This window comes from Mastacembelus armatus, chromosome 1 (assembly GCF_900324485.2).
Source record: "Mastacembelus armatus chromosome 1, fMasArm1.2, whole genome shotgun sequence".
Lineage (NCBI taxonomy): Eukaryota > Metazoa > Chordata > Actinopteri > Synbranchiformes > Mastacembelidae > Mastacembelus > Mastacembelus armatus.
This window is the reverse complement of record NC_046633.1, coordinates 11,488,773-11,514,080: the sequence shown is the minus strand read 5'-3', so window position 1 is coordinate 11,514,080 and position 25,308 is coordinate 11,488,773. Positions and strand designations below refer to the sequence as shown.

Genomic DNA, 25,308 nt, shown 5'->3' with positions numbered 1-25,308 from the left:
CTTTGCCCTGTTACCCCCCCCCCCTCTCTCTCTCCCGTCTGGCTCCTCTGTTGTAAGGGGGGGATAGGTGAACGATCTCGCGATTGTTGGACTTTTTCTTTTTTTCGGGGGGAGAGAATTATTCGGAAGATGGCGCCCGTCGTTACGGGGTGAGTGCTTAAACGCAGAGCGTCATGTTGTTTAAAAAGTTTTGTTTTGTTGTCTGCAAACCCTGGATAGTCTGGGATTAGTGTTGCCCCAGTTTTACTTTCACTGTGTCTTCTTCGCACTATCGCCAGCTTTCTCTGTCATTTGTCGTACGATATTAACTCAGTTTTAAACTTTTGTCAGTCAACAGTTTTGTGCGTGTTTTGCGTTTTTAATTTCTGCTTCAACAAGTGTAATACAGTGACAACACATATAGTACAACAAGTATCAACTTATACGGCTGAGCTGCTGCGTTATGAAGTTACAGTGTTATAAATCAGCATAAATTTATTGTTTTCCAATTCACCACGTAGTAACTCAAAAGTGAAAGATATTATCACACCCTCACCTGCATTTTTAACCTCATTGTAAACTGTGCACTCTGTATGTAAATGAATCTAGTATAAATATTCTAAGTACACCTGTACTACAGGTGGCTCTCACTTTGTGCACTTCTCACCCATTTTCAGTAAGCATGTTTTTCTGTCCTCTCTGCTACATTACTTCCCTTAAAAAAATAAACCGCTTGTAAACACCTTGTTTTTGTTTTGCAGGAAGTTTGGTGAGCGACCTCAGCCTCAGCGTTTGACAAGGTAAAAAGAGGCATGAGAACTTTGTCACAGTGTCGAACACTCTGCACTTTTTAAATCAGTGCTGAAAGTGCAAGGTAGTAAAAGAAAAAAAAAAAAAAAAGACCTTGATAATATTCAGTGCTAGAACAAATTTGTTTTCCCCATTTCAGGGAGGCTATGAGGAATTACATGAAGGAGAAGGATGACCAGACAGTGCTCATACTGCATGCAAAAGTTGCACAGAAGTCTTATGGCAATGAAAAAAGGTTTGTTTGGGACCGTTAAAGATGCTTAGTATTTAGAGTTTGTGCGTGCCTGTCTGATAGAGTAATCTCCCTTCCTGTGTCATTTAGGTTTTTCTGCCCTCCACCTTGTGTGTATCTGATGGGCAGAGGGTGGCAGAAGAAGTTAGAGAGTATGGAGAAAGAGGGTTGCAAAGAGCAGGAGGCCCAGCCATGCGCATTTATTGGGATCAGCAACAGTGAGCAAGAAATGCAGCAACTCAATCTCGAGGGGAAGGTGTGTAGGCATGTATATTATAACTGCAAGAGAGCTGACTGATTGTGTTAGCAATATACTTTGTGGACATAGTCTTCAGTTGTTCAAGCAATTAAAAATATACTTGTTTTTTGCTCTACTATTTACAAACCAAGTAACCACAACATGAAATGTACAGCTGTTTTCTAGATTGCAGTGAGACCATATTCTCTGTTTGCCACTGCAAAATACCGTAGCTGGGTTTTTTTGGGGGGAGGAGGTTTCCATTTCCTCATGTTTTCTTATTGCAGAAATATAATTGATCTTGATCTTAGAGAGATAAGAGGGAAGTGAAAGGAGGACAAACAAAAACAAGACAGGCTAACCTGTATCTTTTTCCTCCATCAGCACTTCTGCACAGCTAAAACACTTTATATCAGTGACTCAGATAAAAGGAAACACTTCATGCTGTCTGTGAAGATGTTATATGGAAACAGCGCCAACATAGGAGTGTTTCTCAGCAAGAGGATCAAGGTCATCTCTAAGCCCTCCAAGAAGAAGCAATCCCTTAAAAATGCAGATTGTGAGTTGCAGACTGTCAGAACCGTCATAAATACAGTAGCTCATGTAAAGATAACCTTTTTTTTGCCACATACTGATATTTAATTTTTAAGTTAAAAAAAGTCAAACAGATACTTTGGGTTATAGTTTGATTTCCATTTTCCTGCAGAAACACTTTATCTCCTATTTCTCTCCCCAGTGTGCATCGCTTCAGGGACTAAGGTGGCATTGTTTAACCGGCTGCGTTCCCAGACTGTTAGCACCAGATATCTTCATGTGGAGGGGGGAAACTTTCATGCCAGCTCCCAACAGTGGGGTGCCTTCTACATTCACCTCTGTGAGTCCCCTTTTCTTTACTTGGGTTTCTGTTTTCCTCTTTTTCCCATTTTTTTAATCCTATGTGCCCCTTTTTGATTTTAATGATGTATATAATGGGTCCATCCATCCATCAATTATCTTTACTCACTTATTCCTATTTAGGGTCACAGGGATCTGCTGGAGCCTATGTATATAACTGGCCACCTGCTTAAATTGGAGACACAAATTTAAGCAGTCAGACACACTGAGTTTTAGATATTTCAGTTATTATTGTGTTCTGTCATTTTGTTTAGTGGACGATGATGAGTCTGAAGGGGAGGAGTTTGCTGTGAGAGATGGCTACATTCACTATGGCCAAACAGTCAAATTGGTCTGTTCAGTCACTGGCATGGCACTGCCCAGATTGGTATGCATGTGTTTATATCAAATATTTTGTGAGGTATAGAACTGTATATGTACGTGCATGGACGTTAGTAATTGCACAGTGTTTCCAAATTAGTTCTTGTGTACACACATACATATCATCTGTGTGCCTTGATTCCTCAGATCATTCGCAAAGTGGACAAGCAGACTACATTGTTAGATGCAGATGACCCAGTGTCCCAACTACACAAGTGTGCCTTTTACCTGAAAGATACAGACAGGATGTATCTCTGTCTCTCACAGGAGAGGATCATCCAGTTCCAGGTGTGCCATCACATGCAGATTTTTAGTAAATGTTGGTATCATTTTATTTCCAGTTCTGCTTTATGAATCTTATTCTTCTTGTTAAAATCCCATTTCCATTTTTGTCTTGAAGAAACCATTAGATGATTTAAAATTAAACTTTTTCCTTCCTCTTTCTTAATCTTGAACTATAGAGTGGTGAAACAGGAGGAGCAACTTGTTCCAGAAGTAGTTTATCCCATTCTGCATTCCCATTTGAAGCTTTTTAAATAATAATTTCACTGAGTTAGGATAGAAACACACAGCTGTTCGAATAATGTTCTTATAGGTTTATGTTGTGGCTATAGATTTGAATTACTTTAACTTGATTTCTATGAAGTGCAGTCTATTGCTGTTGCTGTGGCCAAGCCTGTCTGAGCTGTAGTAAAGTCAAACGCTTTGTGTTTGCATATGGCAACAAAACATGCCACCATAGTTGCAAAATTCATTAAAAAACTTCCCAGATGTCTAATGCAAATTGGTTTAATATGCTTATTGCTGTTCCTGCTGTTTAGCTACTCGTGTTATATATTTTTTGGTAATCTTTAGTTTCTGCTTGCTCTTAACAATGTATGTAGTATGTTTTTAGGCTTGTGCATTTTTTAAAACTTTTTAAACCAGATATATTCTAAAGAAGGTTTTCATCTTTTGTAGTCATAATTTAATGATTCCTCAAATGTTGTTTATGGAGAAAATGAGTGAGATTATTATTTTAGCTACCAGTGGCACCCATAGGAGCTCCTTCCACCTCACAGGTCTGTTGTAAAGTCCAAATGGCAGTGTCTATCACAGGTGTGTGTTGTTAAATAAATACACACATCAGAGGTATAGAAATTTGTTTTAAAAATCATTCTAGTGCAAGGTTAGCGAGTCTAAACTTAGTCATTGGTAAGTTCCTACCTGACAGGCTGGTAGCTTGTTCAAGCATGTTTTCCTCCTTGTTAGACATGAAAATGGGAAGTGAAACTTATTTCTGTGAAGGATTTCTGTTATGTTTTCTGTTTTTGTAGGCCACACAATGCTCCAAAGAGACTAACAAAGAGATTATTAATGATGGGGCTTCCTGGACTATCATTAGTACTGACAAGGCCGAGTATACCTTTTATGAGGGCATGGGTCCTGTCCCAACACCAGTCACACCTGTCCCTGTGGTGGAAAGTCTGCAGGTACACACACAGCCTTGTCTGTTGAAAATATATTGGATACACTTTTAATCCATAAACATTAGCAGCATTCTGCTTACAAACTACTTCCTTTTTAAGTGTTTGCTCAGCTTTTAGGAACCTTTCAAATATCTAAAATAATTTTTGTTGGTCTGTGTCAAGTTAAACGGTGGAGGAGATGTGGCGATGTTGGAGCTGACAGGTCAAAACTTCACCCCTAAACTGAGAGTGTGGTTTGGAGATGTGGAGGCTGACACCATGTACAGGTGAGTGCTTATATCTGTGTGTGCACATTAGTGGGTTATTGTTCAAATACCCAAACCTTGTCTCATCTGTCTGCTCTCTAAGATGTGGAGAGAGTGTCCTGTGCGTTGTTCCAGACATTTCTGCCTTCAGGGAGGGCTGGCGCTGGGTGAGACAGCCAGTGCAGGTGCCTGTCACATTAGTCCGCAATGATGGAATCATCTATGCCACCGCCCTGACCTTCACCTACACGCCTGAACCAGGGCCACGACCTCACTGCAATGCTGCTGAGGCCATTCTGCGATCACATAGCACTTCTTCATCATCACCAGCATCCTCATCTTCACCATCTTCTTCACTGAGTGGGCTCGGGGAAGGCCAGGCGACTTACAACAGTAGTGACTCAGGCGTGTCGTCAGGTGTTTCATCCATGTCGATGCTGTCATAGCAGTACTTATTTTACGTATGTGTGTGTTCTGTTGTATGTGTGCTATGAATGACTGAGTGAGAAAATGTGTACATGTACTTTCCAAAGAGGCTCATAGACTTGTGAAGAATTGCACAGAATCTCAAAATCTTCATCAAAGATGAACTTCTGGAATTATGATAAATGCAAGAGAGAGCTAAAGATAAAAAGCAAGTTCAGATAAAACAATTCACACAACTGACTTTCTCTTTAGCTCCCTCTTGTGGATTGTCATAACCCCTACTCAGAGGATCTTTGTATTAAAGGTCGTCACTGTCAAATAATTAAGGTCGCAGTGATTGTTATTCAGCAGCGAAAACAGAACAGCCCAGACATGACGCATTCCCTCGCATACTGCCTGCCAATCCCGGCACTCCGCCCCGACTTGTGATTATCTACAAAGATCCTTTATCACAAAGATGATCATACATATGCTTCCTTCACAGTCACCAAAAAGATCTATAACACCTTTGCATTTGAAAGCTATTCCCAATATACTATCATTTTTTTATAGAGGTCATATTTCACTGCAGAGTGTGTTGATTTATCATTTGTGTATAAGGGAAACATTTTGTCGTAAGAGTAACATAGTTTTTATGGACCAGTAAATATTATTGTAATATTTTATTCTATTTTATAAGCTGAGGTACATTTGTATAACATTTCATAGTAAGTTCACTTTTTTACCAGAGTTTTTCATGTTGCTCCTATTTGAGTTTTGTCTCAAAGGAGTGGTTAAGGTGAGAGTGACATGTTTGTATAGTCTTGATGGCAGTTGCTTTACTTTTCCCACCCCCTGTTAATTGCACACAGAACTTGTAACCATTCTACATGCTGTATAACAATGAAAATGAAATAATCAAGCTGCATTTGTAAGGTGGCACTTTAGAAGTTGAATATCTATATTTGTCTGCAATTGGCTGATGTATCTCTTTAATTTTTTCTAGGTATTTGTAATGAATGTAGTGAATGTGCTTGATAATATGTACTGTACTATCAGTGTATTGTGGGAGACTAAGGTCTAGGTGTTCTCATTAATCTGCTCTTGTGGTACCAGATTGCTTAAACTCAAATTTTAAGTATAATTGATTCTTCTTTTACCGTATCTGTGTGTAGACAGTGGTGCTTCTTTTTCACAGTGATGAAGCCAAACAATTATTAAAGTGGACACATTTGGATTTCTAGTCTGAGATATTTTCAGAGAAAGTCAAGGAGAAGATGTAATCTTACTGACCCTGACTTAGTTCATTTGGAGGGACCAAATGAACTAAGGTTAGTGCTTATGTGTTGCCAGACGAGCTTTAACATCGTCTCCCTTGTAGCTTGCAGCACTACTCTTGCCCTTCACTTGTTGCTCTGTAACATCGCGTTAATATAAAGCTGTGTTGAATCAGGTCTTGACAAACATGAATTGCAAATATAATCAAACTACTTTTCATACTATATGCTGTGCTTTGGGTTTTATACATTGGGGTGATGATTTGTGCAGACTGAAATTTTTAGTTTGTTTTGACTCTACCTACTGTACCATTGTCAAGTTGGTTAAACATCAAAATGGAAGTTTGAACTGGCTTACTGAGCTATTCAGGACTGACCTGTCATTCAACTTAGCATTACCTTAAAACCACTCCCTGCATTATCTGCTTAAAATGATCCTGACATCTATCTTGCTTTTTGTGTTTAAGAAGTAGATTCATGGTTGTATAGCTAAATATTTACATCATAACAATCAAGCACAACCTCCTTTGTGCTGGTACTGTCAAGCCCCATCTGACTGCAGGTCCATTCTGTGGGTGCATCAGCTCTTGACTGATGTGAAACGGTTTTTATTTAAATTCTGTTACAGTTTTGTGCTCTTTTTCAGTATTCCTCGCTAACCTGATCCCTGCCTAGTTCTGTATTGAAGTTATGTCATATATTTTGTGGCATTTGCAAACCCTATAAAATCTTTGCTTATTTAAAATTGTTCACTTTTGTCACTGTGAAGTAGGCACCCAATCTGTCTTGTTAGTGTCTGGAATTTGAACTCTCAGATGTGCCTTTCCTTGATGTTTCGTTCAGTCAAATCACCATGTGCTACTGAGCATTCAAAAGGCATGGTGCGATTGAAGTTAGCACTGCCATTAGGTCAGCTGTTAGCTAGCATGCTAACTTAACTGCATCATATGATCATACTGGCAGCTTAAGGAGCAATTCCACTGCCTTTGCTTTTATGGAATAAGTGTCTTTACTCTAATTTTCTGTTGTTTGTTGCACTTACATCTTTTCAATCTGGTGTATTATTATTTCATAAGTAAATGAATATGCCAATGTTCTTTAGTAAAATGGTCATGAAAAATTGATGAAATTGACCTGAAGTTGTAAGTCACTTGTCTTATGGGTGTTTTTTTTTTTTAGAGAGTTGGGTCTTTAAGAGCTTTTAATATTACTTTCTTCCTTCTTTTTCTTTCCCTGTTTCATCACCATCAAGGAGCAGCACAGGCCGTATAGGACTTAGGTTGTAATTCACATGTATAGTCACAGAGGTTCTTCTGAGGCCTTGTTGGACACTTGCCACTTGGTTGTGCTCCATGGGATAAAGGTCAGATCTGCCTCAATATTTTTAAACTGGGGCCTGGATTGCTGGAATGAAACCTGACACTTTGTTACTCTGTGTATGTTTGTGTACATGCATGTGTTGTGGTATGGTCGGTCTATGTCCATCTTGATGTTTTTGTTAATAATTTTAGTTTAAAGAAATAGACCTTGCATCTGAGTGTTTCTCTAAAGGTGTGCCTCAGCTGCACATGGACATCATTAGTAACAGCTGTACAAACGTTTGCTAAGTCCATCCACATAGCTTGAAGATCTGTGAACAAGGCTACCGCTGTCAGATGCAGACGGCCAGACCACAATGTGATATATACCATGCTATTTATAGCATGGTAATTCTCGATCTAAACAATACCTCACATAGTGAGATTTAAGAGGCTTTAATTGATTGTTGTCCCAAAGCAGAATCAGTAGCATTAGGCCATAAACAGTGGTCAAAGTAACATTTGCTCACGTACTGTACTTGAGTACAATTTTGAGGTATCTGTTCTTTATTTGATTATTTCTATTTTCTGCTACTACATACTTTGGCTTCACTGCATTTCAGAGGAAAATATTGTACTTTTACTCAGCTGCATTTATTTCATAACTTTAGTTACTTTTACTTTTTTCAAATAAGATATTAAACAAAGTACACTATAATCATAAAATTTTATTGATCCCCAGCTGGAAATTCACAACCTACCCAGCCATAAACTCCAATCTATAACCATTAACATTAGGTCCAACTTTACCATATACAGTAAACTGACGAACACAGTAATGCATCAATTAATATCCATCCATTATCTATACCCACTTATTCCTATTTAGGGTCAGGGGGATCTGCTGGAGCCTATCCCAGCTCTCTTCGGGCATCCTAGACAGGTCACCAGTCCATCGCAGGTTAATAAATATCCAATAGTATAAAATACACTAATGTGAGATATGCCATTGAATACGTTTACTTTTGGTACTTCAACTATATTTAGCTTCTAGTATTTTTGCAGTTAAGTAAAATTCTGAATCCACACTTGCACTTGTATTATGGTATTTATACTTTTACAGTATTTTTATGGTATTCATACTTTTACTTATAAGTAAAGCTGTACGTGTCTCAGTAGCCTACTTACTGGCCAAAAAAAAAAGAATTCATAAATGTCTCTTTGAGTGGTACATTTTGCATATCACTGTCATGCAGTTGTTTTCTAACAAATGAAAGCCTAAAAACTAAAAGCTACAAATCAGGGGCACTGGATCAACCTAGTAGTGAACTGGCAATGTTTACTCCCATGTGCATATTTTGGGTTGGTGAGTGGATTAGGAAACATAATAATGTGCTGGGGGCCTTTTCAGAGGAAGGGAGGGAGAGGAGTCAGTTCCCAGACGCAAGAACATCACGTTGCGACGTCTCTGATGGGAAAGGGGTGTCATTAGAGAGATCAGAGGACTGGACTAGTTTGATTAGCTGCCCCATAAAGAGACCAACATCCGACACAAAACAAAGTCCAGCTGGACACAAGGAACAAAAAGCGCCAAACGGGTGTTTTCATCCGCCCTAAATTTCTGTCTATGCCTAAAGTGCATGTGGATGTAACACTGTATTTTATTAACGTGATCATGCTCAGGACCATTTGTTCTTACGTCTTTATTAAACCTAGCATGGATTTTCTATAATAGAATCTGGAACCATTACGCAAGTTGGAGTTGCTTATTTTTACGCACAACCTCGGTGTGTTTTACTGTAAATCGTGACTGGAAATGTTTTATTTTTTTGTAGGCTTTTATACATTTGAAGTTGCACACTAATCCAGTTTGCCTGATTTCACAAGTGAATCATCAGTATCACATCTCCCTTCTGGCTGTACCCGTAATAGCAACACAGATCGCTTAACACTTTTCGCGCACTGACAGTGGTGCCTCCTAAACGGGTGGTGGTGCCGTATATGTTCTTTCCAACAATCTTTTTTGAGAAGTTTCTCTACTTTGGGCGACAATCAGAAATCCGAAATGCTTCCTATGTCCCCTCTGTTGCTCCTCGTATTCCCCACCGCGCTCTTTGTGGCCGCGCAAGGCGCCGGGGACCTCCAGGGTGTCACCTTCCCCGGTGAGAGCGCCGGCTTCGACTCAGTAGGTATGTGGTGAAAGATGCGACCGGCTGCAATCGATTAGAAAAGCTGGACAGTAGTTCTCATACCCGTTTATGATTGATAAAGTGTCTCAAAAAATGTCATCAATCTCCTTTAATGTCACTGCTGAGAACGAGAGTTTGCAGGTTTTCACATGTGACTTATTAATTTACCATGATTTGTGATTGATTTAACACTAATAATAAAAACTACTGCTTTTATTTGACTTTTTATTTTAGTCTCCCCTTCCTTTTGCATTTTGACTTGACTTGACCTTGTTTGAGCTGCTTATTTTTAAGCTACATATAAGTCGATTTTGGTGAAACTAACAGGTGGATGGAGCTGCCTCCTTTTAAAGCACTATTATTCCACAGGCAGCTCCTTTTGAGAGCTTAAATTATCAGAACAGTTTTTGGTAACTTCTTTGTCATGGAGTTGCACTTGCATATCTGCCAAAATATATTTTTGGAAATCAATAACTTTTTTTCTGTTTCATTACATGTTCCTCAATATTTCAGGACTTTATCAAGGGATTTTTTAAAAAGTATGTCCTCAAAAATGACTAGATAATCTAATTGTGCCCACAACTCCAATAGCTCCACCGTGTGGAAAGGGTTAAACTGGGGTCACAGATAACACACACGTACTGCCTTTGCATAGACCATTGATATTTGATAGCTAGTCCAGTTGAGAGGCCTCCTTGCTGTTCAGATTAGCAGGTTTCATCAACAACCAGAGATCAGTGTCTTTACTCTGAGGTCCACATTAGTGGTAAACTATACATCTCCTGGCTGTGAGAATGAACAGATGCACTTGTTTGTTCTTCCAAATAATTACTCTGAAACGTTTCTATTATTTCAGACTACTGAAAATTCTAAGTAAGATGGCTAACTTTAAGACTTAATCGCCACATAAAATATTTCTATGGAAAAGAACTGCTGATATGTCATGTAATCAATATATTCATTAAATAAAAAAATAAGGAATCAGTTTAAGGCATTCAAACCCCGATGTTCAGTCTGCATTGTTCCTTCTGCACCTGTAGAAATCATCTGCATGCACATCTGATACTTATCTTGCAGTATAGTGGTCCTTGTCATAGGATCATTTTGCACTAACATGGTCCAGTGCCTAAAGTGACCTTTATTGATTTATAGAATATGGGCTATTTGCATGAGGATTGGTTCAACATAAAAATATTGCCACTCCTGTGTTTACTCCTGTTAATGTCCTAAGGTTTTTCTCCTTAACTCACTTTCTCCCACAGCTTTATTCTTTCTTATATTGGCAGCCTGTGGCTGCAGCTGGGTGTAAGAGTGGCTTTAACTAGCAGACCTTTGACACCCCTTGTCACTTCAGCTCCTTGGAGCATCAAAACTCTGGAGTCACATCGACAAAAAGGGGCTCTGACTCAGAAGACTGACAGAAAGCTGTGTGTCATCTTCCCATGCATTAGTGTTTGAGTGTCATTCTTAAGCCAAGAACACGTGGAACAATTTAAAGGCTCATTACAACATTTGATTTGACCATAATGACTGATTTTCCAGAGAATCCTCATAGTTGTGACAAACAAATTTTGCACACATTGGTGGTGGTCACGCTGGTCTCCCGGAGATTTTTTATTTCAAGGAACTTCCCTTGTGGATCAATAATGTTTATCTAATCTAATCTAATCTAAAATCTAATCTAATCTAATCTAATCTAGTATTCAGAGTCCACACACTGTAAATGATGTAATGTTCAAGTATATAAGTGTGTGTTGTAATTTCACAGTTAATTAGAATTGTCTAGAACTGTCCATTCAGGTGTGTCCTAGGTTTTAGTGCTCAGTCTCTACAGGAAATAGGCTCTTAAACAATCATTACTTTGACGGTCAGAATTTTTGGTTGAGTGAGAAGGAAATCCGATTTGGGATGTTGAGATTATATTTGTCTCATACTGTAAATTTTAGCCATTACACTAAAAGGATGCCCAGTATAGTTAATGTTGAATAACATGTTGGTCCACGTTCAATGAGCCAATAAGATGATCTTTCCTAGTAACTGCTTTAAAGGTAGCAAAGCACACATATGTATAGCTGAAATTAACTTAATGGTTAATTGGTTTCTTTGGTGAATAAATGAAAGAAACTCTGAGGATACGGTGACTGGAAAAATAATTCCTTTATATTGTCATTGTTTTCCTGAACCATCTAGATCCCTGCATGGTGGTATCTCCACCATGTATGAGCGAGGCAGACCGCTACAGCCTGGAAGCCCTGCGGAGCATCCATCATATGATGGATGATGACCAAGATGGAGGGATTGAGGTGGAGGAGAGTGTGGAGGTATATCAAACTCACTCTGTGTGAAACGTTTGCCACATTTTCTAGTTGTTGTTCCCTCTATGTGTATTTTCCTGCATGCAAAGACAGATAGAGTAAACCAGTAAAACAACAGGTGTCCTGGCTGGTGGTAGAGTCAAGTGCTACTTCAAGGATAGCAACGGTATAACTTTGCTCCTGGCGCGGTGACAAAATTGGTTTGGAATAAGAGAATACTGGAACACTGGTGACCTTCATAGTCATACTTAAGAGTAAAACTCTTCCTAATGTTTCCTTATTCTTCCACAAAAACCTGCACACTTCAGTGGTGTAATACACAGCAAACACAAGAACATATGCCAAGTTTATCAAAAATGAAAAAAAAATGAAAAGGGTATTTGTAATTGTTATTTGCATAATTTATTTTTGACAAAGTAAAAATAGTCTGAAAGAAATAAATCAATGTAGATTTGTGTCAGAGAACCAAAAACAAAGTAACGCTGGTGTTATCCTGATTTTTTCCATTTAGTTCTACAAACTATAAACAAGTAAATGCAGTCATCTCTGCATATGGCTCTGTACATATATGTAAAGACAACATTTACTGAATGTAAAAGCATATTAGTGCACATGTGCTATTGTGCCTTTGAGATTCATATATTCTCTTGCACCAGTTTTTTTTTTGTGTGTGTGTGTGTGTGTGTAAAGTTTTATATTTCTGAGTAAACACAATCTAGAAAAATTATTTCGTCTGGAGAGTCTAAGCGTCTCTACTTATATTTGACATTGGTTGTAAATTTTAGAATGCCTCAGCGTTCTAGAATGCAGTGCAGGGATACAGTATCCAGGGGCTCGGGTTGCGGTTGCCACGGAGACATCGGGGAGGGGTCTGGGCTCATCAGAACACAGCTCTGAGATTCCTCTTGCCATCATATGAACCTCGGTTTACAGCCAAGGACACATTCCAAGACAACACACACACACACACACACACACACACACACACACACACACACACACACACTCACGCACACACTCACACACACACACACACACAGTAGCTGGTGTTTGCAGTAAACACTCATGCTTCTGCATCCATTCTAAATAAATACAGTCTCAAGACTCCAACTTCTTATTCCTAGATTGAAATTCAAGTACATGACACACTGCAACACTCACCAAATGTATTTTGGACAGGGAGGCTGAGAGTTTGTGCTCAGCTAATGTTATGTGCTTATGACCCCTAACCTGGTGCTATAAAGTCATGAAAGAGTCTTTTATTTTTCCTTCTTTCCTCTGTCCCTCCATTTTCACAGTTTATCATTGAAGACATGAAGCAACAACAAACCCACAAACACAGCAACCTGCACAGAGAAGACCAACACATCACAGTGGAGGAGCTGTGGAAGGGCTGGAAGTCATCTGAAGGTGTGCTTGCATAAGAACATGTGTGTTTCTTTCCAAAGAGTCCAATCACAACTTTTACTCCCCTTTTTTAACTTTTCAGTACATAATTGGACTCAAGATGAGGTGCTTCGCTGGCTGAAGGAGTTTGTTGAGTTGCCGCAGTATGAGAAAAACTTTAAAGAGTTTAAAGTCAATGGAAACACACTCCCCAGGTGAGAATGGCCAGTGAGGATGCTATATTCAACCAAGAAAAATGTTCGTGTGAGCTACTGTCCAAGCAAAAAGAAGTCAGTTGTTGACTTATATCAAGACACTGAACATGTACTGCCTTTGACATCTGCATGCAGGATTGCAGCTAATGAGCCTTCTTTCCTGAGTGGCCAGCTGAAAGTTCAAGATCAAAGAGACAAGCAGAAGCTCAACATCAAAGCTCTGGATGTTGTCCTGTTTGGGCCACCTACACGTATGAACCGTTTTTAAGCCTCTTCCCCGCCCCAATTCTTATGTCTCCTTAATGTATTTGCTCCTGTTCTGCCTATTTGCCTTTTTACATTGCATATCTACCAACTCAACAATTTCTTAAACGCTTAATTACTCAATTACTGACTTTATGTGATGTTACAATGACCCATATTGCCAATTATCCAATTAGTTCTGATAGACTGAGCATTTATCAACATGACCTTCTGTTCCACCATAGGTCCCCCTCATAATTACATGAAGGACCTGCTGCTAATTGTTTCAGTAGTGATGGGAGTCGGAGGCTGCTGGTTTGCTCAGGCCCAGAACAAAGCGAGTAAAATCCACGTAGCCAAGATGATGAAAGATTTAGAAAGTCTGCAAAGAGCTGAACAGAGCCTCATAGATCTGCAGGAACAGTGAGCAGAGTTTTTTTTTTTGAAAGTACACTGTTATACATTAACTACATTAAGTTTTCTTTAACTGCACCAATTACATTTATACTTGCTCAGACTAGAGCGTGCTCAGGAAGAGAAGCGTAATGTTGCAGAGGAGAAGCAGAACCTGGAGGAAAAGATGAGGGACGAGATCATGGGAGCGCAGGAGGAGGCTTATCGTCTGCACGAGCTGAGGCAGGGAGCTGTCAGCGAGCTCAGCCGACTCCGATATGCAGAGGAAGAACTGGAGCAGGTAGACACTATGTACCATACATACAAACAGAGGAAATAACTTCACAGTTGCTGCAAAAAGTAGGTCATTATCTTTGCTTCGTCCCTTCAGGTCCGAGGAGCGCTGAAGCAGGCAGAGAAGGATATGCAGGCTAGCTGGACTGTCTCAGAGGTCCTTCAGCAGTGGCTGCAGTTGACACATGAGGTTGAGGTCCAGTACTACAATGTCAAGAAACAGAGTGCAGAACTGCAGCTTGCCATTGCCAAGGAAGAGGTTATGCATCATGAGAAAGAAAAAGACTAATTTCAATAAATCAAACAAGCAACTTTAGTCTTCATCCTTTTATTTGTGCTTCAGTTTTAATTTGATTAAATCACTTGCTAGAATGGAATGACATTTGGCATGACTGCCACTGCATGTGTCACTAATTTACTAAAATGTAAAAAGCTTAAAACCTGAAGCTCCCATCTCTACTGGGTGACTGCGCTTCTTGTGACACAGCTTACACTTCCTTGCAGGCGGAGAGGATTAAGAAGAAAAGGAGTTCTGTGCTGGGGACTCTCCATGTCGCTCATAGCTCCTCTCTTGACCAGGTTGACCACAAGATTATGGAGGCAAAGTGAGTCACAGAAATACCTGCACAGGCTTTGTTCATACTTGTGCATGTCTGTTGATGTAAATGTGTAAGATGTGTATGTGTGTCTTACAAACACCTTCAAATTTGCCACAGGAATGCTTTGTCTGAAGTAACAGCCTGCCTACGGGAGCGCCTCCATCGCTGGCAACAGATTGAGTGCCTCTGTGGCTTCCCCATCATCAGGAATCCTGGTCTAGCCAACCTCACTGCTCAGCTCTACTCAGATTCAATTGCTCTGGGCTTTCCGCGTGTGCCCCAGTCATCCTGTCCGTGCCACAGTTCCGTCCGTGGATCTATAGAGAATCTGTTAGAAGAGTCTGCTTCTACAATCTTACCGCAGATGGCAGGTAAGTAACAGGAATGATTTTCATTTTAATCGTTGTGTTTTTAATTTGATGCTTTAGCTGGATCTCCTTTTGTGGCCACAGAGTTTTCAGTCAAGTTAGCCATGGTGAAATAATTAAGTTCCAGTGCAGTGGATTTGCTTATATGGGCATAGTAACATTTTTGGCTTTGAGTTCAACTTCAATAAATGTTGACACCTGATTTTCATAACATTGACCAAAAGCAAGGCACAGAGAGCCTCAGAGTCTAAACTATGGTAACTAAATAGGGATAGCATGTTTGTGGCTGGCTGTTAGTGGCTGGCTTTCCACCTAGAGTAGTTGATCAACAATTCCTGCAAGTAGTCCAGATGCTTAGAGAACCACATATTTTGGGATGACATAGGCCTGATGATGAATTTTGCTGGGCCACTTTTCTGTCACCAGACCTTAAAGGTTAAAAACTAGGGGTACATATTCACTGCTATGAAAAACCCTGTGCCCTCCATGCATGGACTGATCAGTAAGTGGGAAATCTTTGGTCTTTCTCCAGTTCCAGGCGCGCCACTGAAGCGTTCTCCACGAACACGAGGATCCACCATACGTCGGTCACGTCTTCCCAGTGTCATCACTCAGCCTCCAGCCACCATGATCTCCCCTGATCCTGACCTTCTCATACCCATCCGGGCACCATATCCTTGCTTTGATGAGGATGAGGGGCTCTTCCTGAAGACTTTAAAGAAACAGTATGTCTTCATGGTGCCAACTTTTAGAAGCCACTTACTCACACATACTAAACCTTTGAGTTAATGCAGTATTTTTTCCATTCCTTGATCAATTCGTTCTTTCGTTCCTTGTCCCTTCCTTGCTTTATTCTTTATTTTCTATCTCTCACTAACAGAGACTCCAAAGAGATATTCTCAGACACAGATGTTATGGCTTCTACTCCTCTCAGCAAAATGTTCCCTAGTCCCACTATTGACACCTCCTGTCGAAAACTCTACCATGATGAAACTGAACCGCTTGCAGACAGCTCCATCACAAAGCCTTTGAGCAGAGAAGTTGAATCCCCTGTTCGTAAACTATCTGTAGAAGAGTTTGAAGCTTCTGTAGATGTTACCTGCAGGAAGACAGCAAAAGACAAATTGTTGGATACCTCTTTAGAAAACCCTTTTTTGAAGCTGAGCAAAGAAGAATCTTTGATAGAGGCTCCACCAAGAAAGGCATCCCGAGAGAGGATTGAAGCTCCCCTGGATGTTACAGGTAGAAAGGGCCTTTCCAATGAACTGGATGTAGAATGTTCAGCCAGGAAAGGAGAGAGAGATATGATAGGTGACTCAGTGGACAGTGCATCAAGGAATACATACAGAGAAAAAAGTGATTTATCACTGGATGTCAGAAAAATTCTTCGGAATGAATTAGAAGCCTCAGCAGATGTGCCACCTGGGAAGATATCAAGAGATATCATAGGGACTCCAATGGACAGCTCCTCAAGAAAGATACGAGATGATGAGCATGCTTTTGACTCAGTATCCAGAAGGATTTCAAGAGATTCACTGGGAATGCCCCTAGACAGAGGTTCTAGAAAACTTCCACGGAATAAAACAGAATGCCAGCTTGAGTCCTCTGCAAGGGCTTTAGCGCTGGACAAAATGGTTGAGCCTGCCAGAACACCACCAAGAAAAATATCTAGAGATGAACTGGAGTATTGTATAGATACCACTTCACTAAAGATGATACCCAGAGACAAACTCGAAGCACATATGGATATCTATACAGAGAAGCAAGAGTTTGGCTTAGAACCAACAACAAGTAGGAGGATGCTGAGAGATGAACGTGAAATTTCTGCTGGTTCTCTCAGAAGGAGAGTACCAAGAATGCCAAGGGAGGACACTGACAGTCCCATAGACAATCCAACAGGAAAAGTCTCGCGGGATAGAATTCATATTCCAATGGAAATACCTAAACAATCAGTATTGAAGGAAGAGATGGGAGCATCAAGTTTATCTCTGTGTCGAATTGGACAGCCAGACCTTATGGTAACCTCTCAGGTGCCACAGAAGTTGTCATCAGACTTTTTCACTGTTGGTCCACTGAGTGAGCTTGTGTATGATGGAATCCTTGAGAAGTCCTGTAAGCCAATGGCTACAACCCCAACCAGCCTCTCTGACTCAACACCTAATCTGCCTCCGGGCAGGGTGCTCAGAGAGGTGGAGCCTCCACAGCTACCACCAGGGGCTGCCTTCCCATGTCCTGCATTGCACCCTGAGACAGGAGATGAAAGGAACAAGGATAAGGAAAAAAGCAAGAAATCTTTGAAGCTCAAAAATCTTTTTAAAAAGAAACAAGAATCAACTCATGAGAAGCTTCAAAGTGGTCTTCAGAAACTTTGACAAATATCTGTTTTTCAGTTTAACATTTTATTTCACTGAAAACTGAGTATCAGAATCTGACCGAAAATGCCTGGTAATGGTTTTAGAAAGCATAATAATTTTACTTAACTCTGGGCATTTAAGAACCGGTGCGGTTTGGAAGGTCAACAACAAAATAAAGTAAAAGTAAGAGAAACAAACAACATATTGCTGTTTACATTCTCTGAGAAAATGTTTAAAGAACTGACAGAACCATGATACATTTATGATATCTAATGTTGCCTGTGAGATAATGTCAGGAAAATACACAGAACATTTGGACAAATAAGTCATTAGGATATGTAATATCAATATGACACACAATGGAGAGCTGCAGCTTTCACAGTTGATGGTTTTTACATCAATTATTTTATATTTAATATTACTTTTTCTCTTTTTAAGTCTTATGTAGATGTATGATTGACACCATATATTATTTTAGATACAGATTTCTTGATGTGTTGCCTATGGTTGAAGGATTAAATGATGGTTAAACTGTTGCTGCTTTTCTCTATAAGACAGGCAATGCTTGAGTTCATTTTAAACCTCCAATTAAAATATTACTTGCATGTTCACAAGCATGTTCTGTTCTGAGAGAAATTTAGTTATGTCCAAATCACTATTTTCCCCTGATCCCCATTTAAGTCCTACTGAGAATGAAACAGCATGTAGTCTGATATTTTTGCACAGTAGTGCAGCTACACACATCAAAACTAGTGAAGTGATTTAATTGGTGTGAAAGCCTGAGCTCCTGCATAACACACCAAATTTAGAACAGTTTTGAACTTTGAAAATTTGTGCTTTCTTAGCAGGTAGGTGGGCTCAGTTCTGAAAATGTAATATTTTACTTTTTGTTTGCACCAGAATTTGGCCACATTTAAACTATAATAAGAGAGTCACCGTATGATAATGAATCTCGATCATCAAATTATCAACTCGTTTACTGAATGCTGATTAGTTAATCTTTTTTTTTTTTTTGATTTAGACAAACTTTTCATTACAGCTTTACAACTGATTGTGCTTTCTTAGAAGAATTAGTTGGGTTTTTGTGTAAAGTGCCTTGAGATGATTTTATTTTGATTTGGCTCTATACAAATATATTGAATTTATTCAATTATTTTCTTACTGGCTTATTGCTAGTGTTAAGCAATAATTTGTTTTATAACACACTGATTAAACTCTATTTTATCTCCAGAATGATCAAACGTTCACATGCAATTTTCAACCAGCATCTGCATTCTTAATGAGTGGTTCATCTGAAAAATGTTGCTGAAATACGTATAAAATATTTTTAAATTAAAGTTTTTACCTGATGTCATAAGTTAAAGTGCTGGCTGCTTTTGAGCTACGTTGTGCACTGTACCATTCACTTGGTGGTACAATGGGGCATTTTTAATGTTTGGTTCACCAGGATCTATCAAAATGGATCATGTTTACCCATTAAAAAAGGCTTACGTTTTTGGTCTTGATTTCCTCATGACAAGTTTTATTGAAAATTTCTGATTTGCCAAATGCTGATTTCATTAATTTCTTTGTTTTAGCATTAAGTATAAAAAAATGTATGAACAGTACCTTTTCTATGAAGGACAAACACTGAATTGTAAAATGAACATAAGATTTCAGGCTGTTGTTTTTGGCTGATTTATTACCAACTGATCATAGAGAAAATAAAGAAGGGGGTGAAAAAATCAAACTATTGGGTGAGTGTGACTGTGAGTTGTCCCATCTAGTTATTATCCTATTGCTTCCTAATTGTGTTTGTTTGTTTATTCAACATAGGTATGCTGTTATGATAACACCAGCAGGCAACCGAGCTATGTACCAATAAATAAATCCCAGCTTCCACTTTCCAGGGTGTGTTGGTGGGTATTTTTTTGTGTTTTTTCTAGGTTAGGTTGTCGAAAATATTGTCTGAATAAAATAGAAAACATTTTATTTTGTTTCCAGGTCAGTCTTCTGTCACATTTACATGCTGTAACTCTTCCTAGACCCCCACCTAAATCATAAGCCTACAGAGCAATTTTCAAATAGCATCCAAAGAAACTCTCTAATTCACAAATGAATACGGAGGTGAGATGTTTTACTGAGATAAGCATTGCCAGCAGAAGTTCTCTTAAGTTGTGTCACAGATCAACTTAAATAGCCACCCTGCCATGTTATTACTGCCAGTGAATATTATTTTACTACTATATATTGCAGGCTCATCAAAAGTACCATACTAAAATATATTCTATCTGTAACATAAAGTACCTATAGGCTGAGTGAATTTAAAGATAACACAATATAATATAGTTTGGATCCTTGGGGCCAGCATGGACCTAAATGTGTTATAGTGGCTTTTTTGATTTATTGCTTATCAGCTCCACTAGAGGTCAGAATAATTTCACAGGGAATCAGTGAAGCTATTGAACGCTGATGAGAGATTATACTCTGGCAGGAGGTGGGTGCAGAACCACCAATGTTTTGCTTCACTGCAGCATTACACTGGCAGAAAAAAAGTATAAGGTGTGAAATAGATTGTGTTTTTAACTCATGACCAGTTAAGACTTCTGCAAGCCAGTTGTCTGCATGTGAGTGTTGAGGTCTGTGGTTTTATGAGGGCTTGGTTGTTGCTGTGAGTTTCGTGTAGAGTTTACTGCTCATGTGTATGGCATGATGCCTTGAAGTTTAGGTTTATTGTAAACTCTGTTTTTGTCTGATCTTTGTTTAGAAACCAAATGTCATCAAAACATGAATACATAATAAAAGACAAAAATAGAAATGAAATTATCAGTACTTATACAATACCACTTATCAGTCAATCCACAATAAATCCACAATAAACCATAATGGACAAGCTACACGTAGGCTGCAGCATCTGAAGTTTTCTCTTAGTAATGATCCATAAAGTATTTCCATTGATATGCTAATGGTATTTGGGATATTGTTGTTCAGAAACAAAATTTCCTTGAGAAGAGATTATCTTACATGGAATAACACCCACAAATGAATTAAAAATTAAACTGTCATGTTATAAAAAATATTTTAGTTACTGTAAATTGATGGGAATATAATCAAAATCCCCAAGCACACAAGTACTGAATATGTCAAGTTTTATTTTCTATTATTAGACATGAGGCCCATAGGTGGAAAGTGGCTAGTAAACAAATCATCACATCCTAATGCTTGAAATGCCTACCTTTGTACATGGTCTAGATAATGAGATGTTATAAACCAGAGATGAAAGGCATATAGATATGATATAAGATATATGATTTAAAATATTATATAGAAAAGATTTCATGCACAAAATTGTTCAATAATAATAATACATATTAATTTTAACTGAGCAGAGACAAATAAAGGAACAATATATGTTAAATTAAATAACACTATTGATCCTCTCGTCTGGAAATACAGGTGTTACAGTAGTTTAAAAAAAAGTAGTAAAACTAGTAAAATAAAGTATAAAACAACAGAACAGAAACAGGTTACATCATATGTTATAACACAAATATTTTTATATATGATATAATAGACATTTTAAGAAAACCCACCTTTTTAAAATTGCTTATAATGATTAAGCTGTTAACTAGGTATTTGATCTGATTTGCTTTGCTGTTTTATATTGTATCATTGTATTTTTTATTTTAATTGTTTTTTTGTTTTTTTTTGCATTGTTGTAGCGCTTTGGGTGTGAGAAAGGCGCATTACAAATAATATATGTACGTGTGTGTGTGTGTGTGTGTGTATTGCAACACTATGTACAGTGTATATATATATATATATATATATATATATATGTATATAGTGTTGCAATGTAAAAATGTCTGTTAACTGGGTGATTACAAGCCTGATAAGAACTTTGGCCCATATGCTACCACACAAGAATAAACACATACAAAAGGAAATGGAAAGTTAAACTGTTATTTGTTTTCATCTTGAATGAAGCAAATGTGCTTGTTCTTCTCATCCTACTGGCATTTGTCTCCATCCTTAGCCCGGAACACAACTTGTGTTAAACACACATCTTCATTCTGAGAAACAATTTGTCATTCATCATTTAGGATCAGTTTGTTACTGTTGTGCTGTTACACTGGAAAAAAAAAAAAAAATCCCACTATTGATTACCTGAGACTGTCCTGTTTGTTCAATGCTGTAAAGTCTTGTGTCAAAAACGTCAGGATTTTTTTCTGCAAAAATAAATCCAGCATTATTTCTCAGTAGCATCAAACTGCACAAAACACATTCACAAGTAAACTGATCTGTTTTCTTAAGTGTACACTGTAAATGAAGGATTTAATATACAACCCCAATTCCAAAAAAATGGGGATGCTGTGTAAAATATACATAAAAACAGAATGCAGAATGCCATGTACTGAACTGGCCTGACTGCAGTCCAGACCTTACACCAACTGAAATGTCATCTTGAAGGTAAAATATGACAAAGAAGACCCAGGACTGTCCAGCAACTGGTTTCCTCAGTTCCAAGACATTTACACAGTTGTTAAAAGAAGCGGGGATGCTACACTGTGGTAAACAATTATCAATTACCTTACTGTTTTTTTAAAATGGTTTAATTTTCTCAGTTTAAACTTTTTATATGTTTTCTATGTTCAACTGTGAATAAAATATGGGTTCATGAGGTTTAAAAGTCATTGCGTTCTGTTTTTATGTAGACAGCTTTTTGGGGTTGTAGTTTATTTTATCAAAACATTGTAGATTCTACAAAATGACTCAATAAAACATTTCAAACTAAAGCATGAACTATTATGCACAAATAAATACTATGAGAAAAAATAGGTACCTGTTTTACGGCAGAAGTTATAATAGTAAAGTACAAAAACAAAGGAGAAGAGCGATAGAAAAATAATTAAGGTTGGAGTGAACACCATCACCATCCAGGGCACACTGCTTGAGCTGCAACCACTGCAGTCAGGGTTGGAATCTAGATCAAACACACATTAATTTAATGAAGTCACATATGTAATACTGACATTTGTGTGCCGGTAATATGTGAAATCTGGATTTCTTTTTTTATTTTGCATGACGCTGTTTTCTGGTTTCTTAAATGCAAAATGGAAAATGTTCCACATAAAAACAACAGACAACTTTTCAAATCCAAGAGTACTTGAAAATAATTCCTTGTAAGCTCATCCATTTGATTTCAGAATGACTATAATACTCTGGATTCCCATTCCATTATATTGTATGCAGAATTTTGTCTAATGTGTTTATGATGCACATTTTCATCCTATCAGTCAAATCATTAAATCAGTAATAGTTAAAGTTAAAAAGAGAGTTCAGATCAGATTACTTACCACATTTGAGCTTTGTTAATATCATGTAATCTTCTAACTGTGCAATGATTATTCAGTGAAATTACAAATTGTTACATTCATTGTAACGACTATGACATTCACACAAACAGAGCCAATACTTACCACATATGAGCTTTGTTGTGATATTTCCATAATTATAAACAGATTTTGAGATAATGTATTCGTCATCCACCACCTTGATCTGTTCAGTTCCACAGTAGTAAAATCCTTCATCTGAATCTGTAACGTTCAAAATCAAAAGGTCATAGGTGTGAGAAGAATCGTTCTTCAAAAATTTATAAAGAGGGAAATTTGGATGAGTTTGTATGACAAGAGTTGGTTGGTTCCCATGAGAACAATTCCTGAACCAAACTACGTATACTCCAAGTGACTGTTTGCAGTCACAGTAGAAAGTGATGTTGTCTCCTAGTCTGACTCTCACTTCTGACACCGATCCAGAGGTCTGAACGTGACAGGAAAAAACTCCTGGAATGTAAAAGAAAAGTAAAATGGCATCATAGAGTGTCATCATGCCTAAACACAACACCACTAAGATTTCATGATAATAATAATAATAATAATAATGTGTAAATAATAATGTGTACACACACATACACAAATACCTAAGAAAAAAATTAGCAACATATCCATGTGTGGCGATGACCATGGATAAAAGCACACATGGCATCTTACTACACATCTTTTATACCCTGCACAAAGGAAACCTAACTGGTGATTGGACAGTTGAGTGGGTGTGGGTGCATAAATGTGTCAATGTGTAGCCTCTGATGTAACAACACATGGGTGGATGTGAAAACTAAGGCACATTTGCCTATAGCTGGTGTGGAACATTGCAGATATGGGTATTCTGGTGCATACAAGCCAGTACTGACACTCTAAATGATGCAAACATTTGAGATAAATGCATTTTTAAGGACAGTATCATTCTTTGAGTATTGACAATAATATGAAAGTTTATTAATAAGAATGATTGGTGACGATAACTTGAAAGGATTTGAATTGGAATCATTCTGAACATGAGTTTTTTTGGGGGGTATAGAGATAGAGAATTTATATTAGAAGCAAAAACAATAAAAATTAATTTTGACTATTGGATACAGACTGGGGTAAAAAGTTTGCATGACTTTTCTGGATTATTACTTATTTCCCCCACTAGAGGTCAGGAGAGTCTTAACTGGAGCCAGAAAGTCTAACTGGTCAGATATTTCACAGTCAGCATCTCTCTACCTCCCTTTTGTTATTCCCAAGGTGTCTCTGAAAGAGGTTGTTAATGACTCAAAATAGATATTTTAGAGCAGTAGATAAATTAGTTCATGTTACATACCAACAGCAACAGCAAGTAAATAACTAACATAACCTCCATGACTTTGCGATCTACTGTATGTATGAGCAGTAGCTTTTTGCAGTGTAATTGTCATGTATTGTGTTGTGTGGAAAATTAATTCACAAAAATAATAAGTTTGAATCAAGCAAAATATTTTTTATCTGTGGTTTGTTTTACAGATGTAATACTGCATGATGATCTGGGCACTGGGTTTACAGTAAGTACTGTGTGAGCATTAGTGTTTCTGAATCACTGGTTTTCACTTGTTAATTCTGTGTGAAATAATGGTCCACTTTGTAACCCCAGTGGATCCGTAACTAAGGTTTTTCCTCATATCTGCTCGACAACTACAAAACAAGCATCATGCCCTCGTCTGCACTGACAGTCTCAGAGGATACGAGGGTTTGAAAAAAGAAATTTCTCAAAGCCACATGTTGATATGTCGCAACAACCACAGTACTCTTTTATTATATGTGCAACATAGGTACACTGGTGCAGCCTGTTCCTGTGTGCATGCACACATATGCATCTTATGTAAGCTCCGTGTGATCTGCTGGGAAACTAGTGAGTCTCTGTTGATTTAAAATAGCTCTCACCTCACCTGTACCATGCACATTCTTGCACAAACAAAAAATGTTTTTGATGAACAAAAGCTGATTTTGCTTCTGTTATTTGGCCTTGACAAGAACATTGTTTAAGTTAAATACTCATTTTAAGTCACAGGTCTCCATGCATACTTTGTGGCTCTGTTCTTCCAGGAAGCTAAATGTATCCAACTTTTTCCTGTCAAAGCATTACCGGGCAACCTGAGAGACAAGCAGTATTATTAGTAACAGTACAATAAGTTAAGATTAATCACCATCTCCACTAATGGTCTAAAGTTTCACTTGCACAGACCCTCCTGTCTAACCTAGCATCTTTTTCAAGTGTACCCAAATATACTAATCCTAGTGTCAGTGAAAGCTAATGGTTCAAGCAGCTGATATTTAATATTTTGTCATGTTGTAAGACAAGTGTTTGTTTTTTGCTTATTTGACAAATAAACAGTCATTGTTGTTTGTGCT

The 25,308-nt window shown here is 38.2% G+C and overlaps 3 protein-coding genes across 3 annotated transcripts; 2 read left to right on the top strand and 1 right to left on the bottom strand.

Moving 5' to 3' along the window:
• On the top strand, window positions 1-7,055 carry rbpja (recombination signal binding protein for immunoglobulin kappa J region a). The gene is made up of 11 exons (XM_026304245.1): window positions 1-149; window positions 741-779; window positions 929-1,024; window positions 1,112-1,277; window positions 1,644-1,818; window positions 1,996-2,133; window positions 2,408-2,520; window positions 2,661-2,801; window positions 3,830-3,985; window positions 4,145-4,248; window positions 4,331-7,055. The coding sequence occupies exons 1-11, from the start codon at window positions 130-132 to the stop codon at window positions 4,671-4,673; spliced, it is 1,491 nt and encodes a 496-aa protein (XP_026160030.1). The 5' UTR covers window positions 1-129; the 3' UTR covers window positions 4,674-7,055.
• Window positions 7,056-8,712: 1,657 nt separating this feature from the next.
• On the top strand, window positions 8,713-19,451 carry stim2a (tromal interaction molecule 2a). The gene is made up of 12 exons (XM_026304132.2): window positions 8,713-9,396; window positions 11,587-11,717; window positions 13,010-13,121; window positions 13,201-13,312; window positions 13,448-13,563; window positions 13,801-13,978; window positions 14,072-14,249; window positions 14,340-14,501; window positions 14,747-14,847; window positions 14,959-15,212; window positions 15,742-15,934; window positions 16,090-19,451. Exons 1-12 carry the CDS (start codon window positions 9,273-9,275, stop codon window positions 17,579-17,581), a joined length of 3,153 nt encoding a protein of 1,050 aa, XP_026159917.1. The 5' UTR covers window positions 8,713-9,272; the 3' UTR covers window positions 17,582-19,451.
• Window positions 19,452-21,278: 1,827 nt separating this feature from the next.
• Window positions 21,279-23,557, bottom strand: LOC113128647 (uncharacterized). The gene is made up of 5 exons (XM_026304126.1): window positions 23,523-23,557; window positions 23,023-23,385; window positions 22,386-22,526; window positions 21,710-21,771; window positions 21,279-21,615 (listed from the first exon to the last, which is right to left on the bottom strand). The coding sequence occupies exons 1-5, from the start codon at window positions 23,548-23,550 to the stop codon at window positions 21,553-21,555; spliced, it is 657 nt and encodes a 218-aa protein (XP_026159911.1). The 5' UTR covers window positions 23,551-23,557; the 3' UTR covers window positions 21,279-21,552.
• Between the last annotated feature and the right edge of the window lie 1,751 nt (window positions 23,558-25,308).

Bases quoted from the DNA above. Each gene is read 5' to 3' on its own strand.
- rbpja (XM_026304245.1), top strand. From the start codon at position 130: ATGGCGCCCGTCGTTACGGG. The intron at 150-740 runs GTGAGTGCTTAA...TTTGTTTTGCAG, and splicing joins ATGGCGCCCGTCGTTACGGG to GAAGTTTGGTGAGCGACCTC. The intron at 2,802-3,829 runs GTGTGCCATCAC...CTGTTTTTGTAG, and splicing joins AGAGGATCATCCAGTTCCAG to GCCACACAATGCTCCAAAGA.
- stim2a (XM_026304132.2), top strand. From the start codon at position 9,273: ATGCTTCCTATGTCCCCTCTGTTGCTCCTCGTATTCCCCACCGCGCTC. The intron at 9,397-11,586 runs GTATGTGGTGAA...TGAACCATCTAG, and splicing joins CGCCGGCTTCGACTCAGTAG to ATCCCTGCATGGTGGTATCT. The intron at 15,935-16,089 runs GTATGTCTTCAT...TCTCACTAACAG, and splicing joins CTGAAGACTTTAAAGAAACA to AGACTCCAAAGAGATATTCT.
- LOC113128647 (XM_026304126.1), bottom strand. From the start codon at position 23,550: ATGGATATGTTGCTAATTTTTTTCTTAG. The intron at 22,527-23,022 runs GTAAGTATTGGC...TGTTTGATCTAG, and splicing joins CACAACAAAGCTCATATGTG to ATTCCAACCCTGACTGCAGT. The intron at 21,772-22,385 runs GTACCTATTTTT...TTATTTTTGCAG, and splicing joins TAACTTCTGCCGTAAAACAG to AAAAAAATCCTGACGTTTTT.